General features: G+C 42.2%; 2 protein-coding genes across 2 annotated transcripts; both read left to right on the top strand.

Moving 5' to 3' along the window:
• Positions 1-384: 384 nt before the first annotated feature.
• On the top strand, positions 385-3,604 carry LOC308378666 (stomatin; the record flags this gene model as incomplete). Its single annotated transcript, XM_080855626.1, has 5 exons — positions 385-460; positions 1,955-2,041; positions 2,308-2,507; positions 2,964-3,098; positions 3,416-3,604. The coding sequence occupies 5 exons, from the start codon at positions 385-387 to the stop codon at positions 3,602-3,604; spliced, it is 687 nt and encodes a 228-aa protein (XP_080711752.1).
• Positions 3,605-7,680: 4,076 nt separating this feature from the next.
• lipib (lipase, member Ib) lies at positions 7,681-12,147 on the top strand (the record flags this gene model as incomplete). Its single annotated transcript, XM_080855485.1, is given in 10 exon segments — positions 7,681-7,710; positions 7,712-8,185; positions 8,639-8,747; positions 8,987-9,088; positions 9,458-9,547; positions 9,921-10,088; positions 10,177-10,266; positions 10,374-10,482; positions 11,631-11,804; positions 12,060-12,147. Coding segments are annotated over 10 exon segments (1,434 nt in total).
• Between the last annotated feature and the right edge of the window lie 3 nt (positions 12,148-12,150).

Here is a 12,150-nt window from a genome sequence, read left to right as displayed (position 1 = left end):
CATTTATAATAATAGAATCATTTAGTGTTGTTTCATTATTTTAATTACGGACCTTTTTTTCAAACCCCTTCGATTCTAAATAACAGTGGAGAGTACAGAATATTACAATGTTATAAATATTGCAGGAATTCTTAGTTTTGTGTGTCAGTACAAAGCATAATCAGTTTAAGGATGTCATGGATTTCAGTAAAGTATGTCATTGGTCTTTAACAACTTTTTCCGCTAGTCATGGGGTTGCGCCTCTGACATCTATGTTTCTATGTATGTTTCTGCTTAGACTCATTTGTATTTGTATGTATGTTTCTGCTCAGACTCATTTGTTTACATATCTGCCTGTCAGGTCTACTTAGCCGTCACATGTTGGAACTGTGTAATTTGGTCCCTATGCAGGTTGTTGCAGAGTATGAGAGAGCAGTGATCTTCCGTTTGGGGCGAATCGCGGGTCGAGCAAAGGGACCTGGTAAGTAGCTCTTCCACTGTAGTGATGTATAGACAGAAGACCTTTGTTTATTACAGTTTTTTACGATCGGATACACACAATTTTGACTGCTTTGTTTTGCTTTTCAATCGCCTCACACAATAAGCACAACCACACACCCAATGAGCAAAAACATTAGATCCATTGCAAAATGAAACACTCTTGTAAAATCTATGCACTCATTTATAAAAAATGTGTTACCATATGAAACACACACATTGCATATACTGAATTCTGTTTGTACCACTTACACACTTCTGTTATAAACCTAAAACACTTTTAGCAATACTACTTCTTAGTGATTACAGTAGTGTAAGTGAAGTACACAGAGAAAGTGAAAATACACAATACAGTAAAAACACTACCCAAGAGCAATGCTGATGAAAATATTACTGTATTTACGTAATTCTCTCCATATACCCAAATCAGTCAACATGACAACATGGAGAATCACAACAAAACATGTCCCAGGTTTCATGCTACTTCAGTAGTGTGCATAACACTGTAAGCTCAGCAAATATCAGACAAAGGTGAAAAGATGTTTCCAATACAGGTGACAATTCCATTTACAGTAAAATGTACAGATTTGTCAGTGTCGCCAGTGTTGACTGAGAGACCTGATGGATATTACTGTATTGAAAATGGCATGGTCACCGATAATGTTTGCTTGAATTTTTCTGAGCCTGATAGCATTACGTATTTGCCATAAGCATGTTTATGATCTCTATATTTTGTTCTTGCGTGAATATGGGCCTGTCCTTCTTTCAAGTTTACTGTATTTGATACATTTGGTCTTCTTCTTTGAGCACATTTTCCTCCTGCTACAGGTCTTCCTCTTCCTCTACTTCCACCTTGACCTCAGCCTCATGGCATGGCCTCGGCCTCTTCCTCCTTCTCCTCCTCTGTGGATTCCCCCTCTCACCCTCACTCTTCTTCTTTTGACTCCTTCCATTTTGGTTGAAGACAGATTACAGTTACTCATCTGCTGCATTTCTATAGTGCTTAAACCTGTTTGTTGTGTCTACAATTAAGCAATCATGTGTTTGGGCACTTGATGGCTGTGTTTATTTGACCGGTTCATAGGTGTGGTAACTTGACAGAGTGTTTTGGAATTGCAAGGAAGTGACCTCTTGATATACGTCTGTGTCTAAAGCATAAAAGTGTGTTTAGTGCTTTGCAAATCACTTGTGTGTATGGTTTCGCAAAAAGTGCGATGTTTAAATGTGCTTATAGTTGTGCAGATCTGAGCCGTTGTTTTGCTCCTTGAGTGAAGGTTTTGATAAATGTGTTACACTTTTGACTTTAGTGTGTATCCGATTGTAAAAAACTGTAAGCTGATCAAGGTGTGGAAAAAAATTGGTTGGTGAAATAAAATATTACATTTTCATTAATATAGGGATAAACATATTGTGATTACCCAGATTTCTCAACTAATTGAATTACTAATTGTAATAATTGAAAATGTCTATTATACAGGCATTTTATGGGTTATCCCATGCGTGGACACTTTTCGAAAGGTTGACATGAGGACAGTGTCCTTCAACATACCTCCCCAGGAGTTAAGTACACAGCGTTACTCCACACATAACCTACATGCACCTGTTCCACAGATGTTCTCCCTGTGAAGCATGACACTGAAGTGGTAGACTGACCTCTAGTGCTTGCTCTCAATCACTGCACATAATTCTTTTAGGGAGACTGTCGCTGTATAAAATGCAGAAGCATGTTTGCCTGGCAAAATGTATTCAGTGAAAGTGGGTAAAAAATAATATGTTAATGTGGAACAGGTTAAATTCATTGAGCCTGCACTGCTTTCCTAATACAGGTACTTACCAAAGACTCAGTAACCATTATGGTTGATGCTGTGGTGTATTATCGTGTCTTCAATCCCATCGCGAACCTCGTCCAAGTGGAGGATGCAAACGTGGCCACGCAAATGATCGCACAGACCACCCTGAGAAACATGCTGGGCACGAAGAGTCTGGCGGAGCTTCTGATGGACCGTGAGGAGATGGCTGAACAGATGGAGGTCAGGCCCTCGTCTAGTATTGATGTGAATAAGATCAGGGCCAGATCTGGCATCTTTATTATTGTATGACCTCATCGGCATTAGGGGATGAAACCCCAGATGAGAAGACGACTCTAGACCAGACCTGACACTGATCCAAGTCAGATCTGATGCCCACCCTAGGGTCTACTGGCTGTCTGGGATTTCATCTCTGTTGCCTATGAAGAAATAAATACAAAATGTCCCTTATGTTAACCTCAATGCCCAACCACTGACCAGTGTCTGGACAATGACCCGTTCAATTAATCACATCTTCCTTTCAGTCATTCTTAAATGTTGCGGCCCATGATATTATTTTCTGGATTTTCATTGTGGATGACCAATTCTAAAAACACTTTACTTTTTCATTCACAAAACTATGGTTGCTTTGAAAAGCATGTCCAATTTCTTCATGCAGTAATGGTATCTGTCCAGTAGGTGGTGCTGTATGACGCTTCCAAACACTGGGGAATCAAAGTGGAGAGAGTGGAGCTTAAGGACGTCAAGCTGCCCCAGAGTCTGCAGAGAGCCATGGCTGCGGAGGCAGAGGCGTCGCGGGAAGCAAGGGCCAAGGTGAGCATACACAATATGTGCACACTCATTCATTATTATTTCTGGAGCTAGGAAATAAGAGAGCAATGCATTCACATCACCTTTAATTTAAAACAGAGAGACAAATTACAATGACTGGCTGATGGTATAGTATTTCAAGTCATACAAATGTTAAACCATTAATGAAAATTGCCATTACTGTCTCCACCGACAGATGCATTAGATAAATACAATGTTTATATCTAAGCGCATATAATAGGTTTACATCAGTGCATCATTTATTCCAAAGGGGAATGAGAGTGAGTGTGAATGGTAGGCTACATTGGGTTTTGATGCAGGTCATTGCAGCTGAGGGCGAGATGAACGCCTCCAGGGCCCTGAAGGAGGCTGCGGACGTGATGTCTCAGTCGCCGGCTGCCCTGCAGCTGCGCTACCTGCAGACGCTGTCCGAGATCGCCGGCGAGAAGAACTCCACCGTCATCTTCCCCATCCCTCTGGACATGATTACGGCCTTCATGAAGAAATAACCATTGAGATGACTCACCAGCGAATCACTATAGTCCTATAGCCACACACAGTAGGTTGTGTTTTGATTCTGGAGGGGGCAGGGTTGAGTCCCATATAACATGTTAATTAATAAAGCAGGTATACCCACACAGAGGATTTTATTTCATTGTAGTTGGAACATGAGCCAATTTACTGACTAAACAGAACCATAACCAGACATGATGTTATCTTTTTAATTAAGGGCAGAACAAATGCAGTAATAATAAGCCAATATGTTAGGTGTTTATTTGCGAGGGGGTAGCATTAATTCTTCAATGATAAATAACAGCTGTAGCTGCAGACATGATGTTTTTATTTTATGTGTGTGGTGATGTGAAGTCCCACACAATGACACGTGCAGAAAGGGCCCTGGAGATTCTCACCCTTCACACCCCAACCTGAGACTGTACAGACTGTACAGTAAAACAAACAACAAAACATTCAACTAAATGTAATCAGTTTGTATTGGTTCATGCTGCCATTTTTCACATTGCATCTAAGAAGGGTAGTGAATGGGATTGGGAGCTGTGGAACTCAAAAGATGGAAATGTTCTTAACATCTTGGAAATAACACTCTCAGCCACAAACAAAGTTTCGAGTATCTTCACACTGTTTCATAATTTTTCAGCTAGTCATTTCTTAGGGGCAAAAAAATTGGTGGTAGTGGGATAAAAATATACCTACTGGATCTGGTTTTCACACATAGGGTCATATTTTTGTTCTCCTAACAACTAACTTCAGTGGAAGTTGAGTACAAAAATGTAAAGAGTTTAACAGATATTTTAGAGAAGTACAGACAGTTTTCTAGAACAGTCTTGAGTCATGATTGAGTTACTCATCCGCTTTTTACCTCACCCCCCAACTGCTACAGGGCTAATCTCCAAACGGAGAAAAAGTCTGTCATCTTACTTTCTCCCTCTCATTTTGATACATGTCCTATTGACTTGGTCCAAATGCACACTTACTGTATGTGCTGCTTCCTGCCAACAGGGAAGATAAAGAGGCAGAGGCGTCACCTTTCTAATCGGATCTTGTCCATTTGATTAGGGTTATCAAGGGTCACAGGTTTGTGAGATGCGTAATCTATCCCCCTTATCTCCGTGTCAAATTAGCAAGGCCACCATGTGCCCTAAAATCACTTACTAAGCAATGGCATTACTGTCATTTTACAATTTTCAACACTTGTATGTGTGCACATTTATGCATGTGCATCTTTTATGATTGCACATTTTATGTTTTGTGATGATGTGCATACAATACAATTTCTAAATCGCATTAGTGCGCCATATATTTTTGGAAGCCACGGCTTTGGAAAGCAAAGGATATTAATTACCTAATCGGCCCAGTAAGGCTTATTTTTGAAGCTTAAATGAAAAACTGGAGCTGGCCTAGGTTTGGCCTCCTCACCTGCATGGATTTACAGGCTAAGTTCACCATTTAGGTTATGAGTGCTCTGGCGCAGGAAGCTTGGAGCACTCCAGATCTGTTTAACCTTCAAACCTTCCAGGCATAAGACGGTCTGCATTGTGACCTGTTGAGCAGCGTATTCACTCAGACGGGCTGGTTAAGAAGTCCAGCTCTGTCCAGGGATGCTCCCTGGAGTCAGTGGAGGTGGTCTGTCTGTTTATTTCATTATTTATTTTATTTAGTTTTTATTTGTTTATTTATTTTTATGTTCATTATTACTTGCAATGTGTTTACTTACTTTTTAATTATTATATCTTGCTTTCTTATACTGATGCTTCCTGCTACTGCACTATTCCCTCTACAGCTGTAACACTGCAAATTCCACCGTTCCTATTAAGGAAGGGTTATCCGACCTAAACCCATTCCTTACACACCTCTCTCATCTGTCTCACAAAAGTCACTATGGTCAAAGACGATGTAACTGAGAGACTGCACTTAATATGGCCAACAGATTTCCTGTACTGTATTATCTTGGTCTCATATATTATTTTGATATGGTGTCATATATTATTTTTGACACTTCTTTCACATTACCCCAGACACAATTACATAACGCATTGTGAAACACGTTTGTATAATCATACAACTCTTGTTTAATTCCTCTCTGATCTGATCTCCCGACGGATCACTATAGATGTCCCAGTCTTAGGGCTGAACTTGAGCCTTTTATCCTGTGCACCATGTGGAAATTACATAGATGCAAATGCTTGCAGGGTGCACTTCGGCTAACCACACCTCATGCCTGTGGCACTATTAATAAACTCGCTGATGTGGCTCTTTTCTGTGCCTGGTGCGGTTTGTGGGTGGAAACGCCCTGTGGTTGGTGACCTGCGTAAGGTAAGAGGGAATAGCCGCTGATGCATACGCACCGTATGAGTGGCAGAGTCAAGGAAAGACTGCCACTTTACCGGAGTAGTCGAGGGTGGTGCACAGAGAATATGGCAGGAGCAAGAGTGGAGGGTGGGGGAAATATTTTAGGAGATGATTGGTGGTAAAAGATGTGGGTGTTATTTCAACCCTATGGTCTTGGGGGAACTCTAATTTTTTCTTGACATCTGAAAGTAATTATTTGCAATGGTTACTTTCTGCAATTATTTTTTAAATTCTGTGTGTGTGTATGTATGTGTGTGTGTGTGTGTATGTGTGTGTGTGTGTGTGTGTGTGTGTGTGTGTGTGTGTGTGTGTGTGTGTGTGTGTGTGTGTGTGTGTGTGTTTTAACAAATCTTTCTTTTGATCAGATTCAGTTCTCTTTCTGACCAGTCAGCCCACTCAAAATTGCGGGAGAATCTTGGACTAAGTGCGTTGACTGTGCAGAGAAGTCCACTGATCTCTTAGTCTCCGCCCTTTTTCCTTCCTCCTCCTCCTTCTCTCTCTTCTTCTCTCTGTGTACTCCTCTGTTGTGCTTCAGACTTTGTGAGCACTCTGTTTGTTCCTCATCCCTTCTGTTACCTCTGCCTTCTCTACCTCCCTCTCTCTGTCAAGTCTCGTGCTCAAACCACAATGAGGATACTACATTTGCAGGTCCTATGTCTGGTCAGCGTCATGATGCTCTGCAAAGGTAGGACCGGGTTCTTGTTGACAGCATGATATTATGACGTGTAGTAGTAACTGAGTAAAGGTGTCGCACTGTGCAAGAGCTGACATACATTCTAAGTCCAATCAGCAATCTCTTGTCTGCCCTAGCATCCATATCTCTTCTTACCAAAAAAGCTAATACATTCGCTCAGCATAGTATATTCAGCAGAAAGGTTAATAGCACCTCTTTCAGACACATCATTGAAATCTGTTCAGTCTGTTCAGTGTCTGAGTACAGCAGTAAACACCCTTCTCTGCCAGGAGATGCTTAATGATTCATCGCCTGGACAGTACAGCATCACGACAGACTGACCTGTGGTGAACCTGCCATCTTTCAATGAACAGCACCACAGGGGAGGGCACAGAGACACGAGACACGAGACACAAGCGCAAGCCATGACTTGAGCCGGGGGAGGGGGGTGAAGACAAATGCTTGTACTCTCTTCTTTGATCCCCATGTTTATAAACAATAGCCATAATCACCACCTGATCCTTTGGGCAGACGAGGGCCGAGCAGGGAAAATCTGAGGATATGCCAAGTGAGAAGTGGGATGTCCTGCTTTTTTATAGAAGCATGATCCAATTGTGCCTGGAACGTTCACGCTAATTACAGACCACAGATCACCTCTAAAGCCCTGGGAGCTTGTGCGCAACACCCAGGCCTCTGGTGTAAATGGGGATGTCAAAGGTTCAGGTGGTCAGAGATAATGAGGTCTCAGCTGGAGAGAGCGGGAAAAAGGGCAGAGAGAGAATGTGGGGGGCGAGTGGGGTGTTGTGTAATGATGATGATGATAATGTGTGAGAACTCAATGATGCCGTCAGCTTAGGAGGATCAGAAAGGCTAGACATGAGGGAATTGGGGCGCAAGAACCCAAGCTGACAGACATCCCCTTCTTTCAGTCTCTATAGGTGGACAGGTAAACAACATTGGTACCTCCTACTCATAAGTCTACTCTATATGTGCTCTTTAGAGCTACTGCTACAACCTAAATAGCTTGGGTAATTATACCTGTCAATGGTTATATCTTTGAATAACACATATGCACAACCACACAGCATCTCCAGGCGCCTCAGTAGTGACCGGAGAAACCAAATTAATCAGATGTTGGGGTAATCAAACCAGGTCCTCTCTCCCAACTCCAGGTCAGGACAGCGAATGTGACAACTTCACTGACCTGTTCTTCCACGAGTCGTTTATCGGGACCAATCTGTATGTGAGGCTGCTGCTCTACACCCGTGCCAACCTGGAGTGCGGCCAGGAGCTTCCCCACCACAAATTCACCTCCCAGCCGCTCTTCAATCTGTCCAGGCCAACTGCCTTCGTAATCCACGGGTACAGGCCCACAGGCGCCCCGCCCATCTGGATCGATCACCTCGTACACCAGCTGGCCAGGCAAGAGGACATGAATATCCTGGTGGTGGACTGGAACCGTGGAGCTTGCAACCTGAACTACTTCATTGCTGTCGCCAACACACGCGAGACTGCAGCTAACCTGACAGGGTTCATTCAGAGTATGCAGGTGAGCGGGAGCGAAGGTTCCTTGAGGTTGTTAAGTTCTTCATTTTGTCCTGTAAGCTTACATTTAGTTCACGTTCAAGGGTTTCATGATGTAGAACCAATAGGTTTTTTTTTTTTTCTTAAATCAGAACATGTAAGAGATCTCTGAGGACAAACCCGAAAACCTTAAAGAGTGTATTTGAAAGTTTCCTTTATGTAAGATGTCTCTTCCTATGGGCATCCGCATCAGTAGCCTTTTGACAAATGCTTAACCTGCACACACCTGCTTTAAAAATCTGCTAATGTGACCTGTGCTTAGGGATACATAATTCATTTGAAATAAAACAGCTCAAATTCACAGACTGACACAGACACAGAAATGTGGGCCTTAGTGCAAAGGGTCAGGCAAGACCACAGTGCTCTTGCCTGCACGGTGAATAAGAATTGTGCTCATAACTCCGTCTTTGTGTTAAAGGACAAGGGAGCATCGCTGGACTCCATCCACCTGATTGGGATCAGCCTCGGGGCACATGTGGCAGGGTTCATTGGGGCTATGCTGGGAGGCAAGATCGGCAGAATTACAGGTAAGAGAGGTCCTGGTTAGTGCCATTTCTTATTTATGGAGGGCAGGCAGTTTACAGATACTTGATCTATTAGACATTACATTGAATGTTACATGGTGATTAAAAAAAAAATGTATTCAAATTATTGTTTCATATTCTCACCAGAAATTATTCATTATTTTGTTGAATCAAAGTCACATATTTTATCCTTATAGAAGGAGGTAAAGATAGATAGACTAACGCTCTGTTCCATCACATAGGTCTGGACCCTGCAGGGCCCATGTTTGCAGGAGTGTCCCCAGAGGAACGCCTGGATCCCAGTGACGCTCAGTTTGTAGACGTCCTACACACAGACATGGATGGTAAGCCCACGTATATGATATTATGCAGATTACATTGAGCCATCCTGACTGTGGCTGGTTGTTAGAGTCACTATCCAGAGTTTTCCTGTAGCTTAACACAGCATGGATTTGATGCCTTGGTATTACTCCTTCTTTTAAAATGTACATCTTCCCTGTGCTCTGAGCAGCTTTGAAGAACAAAGTCTGCTTAATATCTAAATGTAGGAATGACAATTATACAATGTCAGTTTATGTCTTTGTCTTTGTGGTTTCAGAAAAAGAGGTTCTACTGCTGTGAAAGAGTTTATGTGTAATTGTGAGGTTTTTAGTGTTCACTGCAAACCTTATCTCATGTCATTATGTTTCTGTATTCCATAACTGTTTTTGTAGGTTTTGGTCTCCGAGGGGCACATGGCCATATCGACTTCTATGCCAATGGAGGCTCAGACCAACCAGGATGCCCCAAGACCATTTTCTCAGGTCAGAAACTCACACACGCACAAGATAGATAGATAGATAGATAGATAGATAGATAGATAGACAGATATATAGATAGATAGATAGATAGATAGATAGATGGATACTTAATTTATCCCTAGGGAAATTTAAGTAACAAATCTGTGTTGCCTCAAAATGACAATATTTATAGATATAGATTATAGATTTATAGACATGTATTCTAAAAAATAATTTTGCAGTAATCAACAAGGGATGTTGGCTTAGGAGATATGGCTCAGAACAATACAAAATAATGAAGAAAGATTTTACCCTTAATTAAATTACAGATTTCTGCAAAAAAGTGCATATCCACATGACACATGTCAATATTCACTCCTCACTTGCTCCCCTGCAGGGAAGGCCTTCTTTGTGTGCGACCATCAGCGATCTGTATTCCTCTACCTGTGTGCTCTCAACCGCACCTGCAACATCACAGCCTACCCCTGCTCCTCCTACAATGACTTCCTAAATGGACAGTGCCTGCAATGTGAGGCCTTTAAGCCCGCCTCCTGTCCTGTCTTGGGTAAGAGAAAGTTATAAAAATGCAGATTAGCTAGGACTTAAACTTAAGTGAATATTATCTCTTCAACCAAATGTTTTCTTTTTCTCAGGGTACGACATGAGTCCCTGGAAGGACACTCTTGTGAAGCTGGGAGAGACCAGGGCCTTCTTTTCTACCTCAAACGAATTTCCATACAGCAGTAAGTTCTTACATGACTTGCTTCCTTGCCATACCTTAATTAATAAAGGAACTCCACATTTTATGAGAAACATGACAGACATCTTACAGTCTTCTGCACTGTGCCAGAAACCAGCTACAGGGTGGACATCGTCACATGGAACCAGTATCTGCGCTGGGGAGTCGTCATCCTCCGTCTGCACAGTGGGAAAAGCTTCATGGAAGCCAGAATGGACCAGTAAGTCCTATACACGTTACATCATAACAAATAAAAACCTTATTTGTACGCCGCATTTCATACCAGGAGGTAACACAATGCGCTTCATAGTAGGAAAAAAGGGGGGGTGGAGGTTTACAAACACTTGTAAAAACACACAGATTATCCAGAGATAAATAAACAGGAAATGTCATACTAACCACACTGGCACCGTAAAGGACTGGTCAGCACGGTTATCTGCTAGGGTTAAGGGGGGTGGGGGGGGGGTTACAAACACTTATAAAGAGACATTTTGCCAGAGATAAATAAACAGGAAATTATGTACTAACCACACTGGCACCGTAAAGGACTGCTCAGCACCGTGATCGTCAAACTAAGAGACAGCTGCTGGGCAGGGGGGGGGGGGGGGGGGGGTTACAAACACTTGTAAAGAGACACAGATAAGTAAACAGATAAATGTTATAGTGAGTGGTAAGCGAGATCAAAGAGGCATGTCTTAAGTGCATGTTTAAAGGTTTTAACTGTTTAAGCCATTCTTAGGTATCCTAGCAGAGTATTCCAAAGGCTGGGGGCATAGAAACTAAAACCTGCTTCCCCATGTCTCTTTGTCCTGGCTTTTGGAACTGTTAGGAGTTCAGTGCCAGAGGATCTACTGGGTGTGTACCTTGAGAGCATGTCTGTTTTATATTCAGGTGCATGACTATGGAGTGATTTATAGACTAGTAAGAGAATCTTGAAATCTATTCTGAAATTAACAGGTAACCAGTGCAGTAATTTTAATACTGGTGTGATGTGCACTCTCCGTCTTGTTTTAGTGAGGACGGGCGCTGCTGCATTCTGTATTGTTTGTAGTTGAGTAATGGCTTTTTTTGGTAGACCAGACAAAAGCAAGTTACAGTAGTCTAGCCTGCTTGTGATAAACCCGTGCATCAGTCTTTCAGTGTCAGCCTGAGAGAGAAACGGTTGCACCTAAGCAATGTTTGTTAAGTGATAAAAAGATGTTTTAATTATATTTTTGATATGGGTTTCCAAATTGAGATTTGAGTCAAATATGACACCAAGGTTTCTGGCAAACCAATTTAAGGGTCTTAAACACAATTCCTCAAAAATCCCATTTCCTCAGTGGATCAATGTTTCTGAGGCCTTCCTTTTATTCCCTTCAACCTCAGCCAGCGGTACAGATTTGAGCAGTACACATCCACAAGACTACTGGCTCAGTTTGATGAGGACTTGTACCCAATTCAGAAGATCTCTCTGAGGATTTCCACGGGGAACGTGATCGGACCCCGCTACAAGCTGCGTCTGCTGCGCATCAGGATAACACCACTGAACCAGCCAGAAAGGTTCCTGTTCTTCTTTTTCTCTGAAACAACACCAACCTAACATGACTCGAATGTTTCTCTGCATTTTGTGTGTTAATACTTCCATTACCTAATTATGTATTAAGGTGTGTTGATACTTGGGTTAGGGTTAGTTCCGTATCTGACAGGGACAATTACAACTTTTGCCCACATTCATGATAAAGCTAAGATTAAGGTACTTAAGGCAGACACTCCATTCACGTTTGTCAACATGCCTCTAAATCTCTCCGTTCACAGGCCACTGATGTGCCGATATGACATCATCCTAGAGGAGAACATGGAGGTGTCCTTCAGACCCCTGCCCTGCAGCGAGTCCAACGCCTGAAGC

This window comes from Sprattus sprattus, assembly GCF_963457725.1.
Source record: "Sprattus sprattus genome assembly, chromosome: 17".
NCBI lineage: Eukaryota > Metazoa > Chordata > Actinopteri > Clupeiformes > Clupeidae > Sprattus > Sprattus sprattus.
Note: the sequence above shows the minus strand (reverse complement) of the source record. Positions and strands in the feature narration are given on the sequence as shown.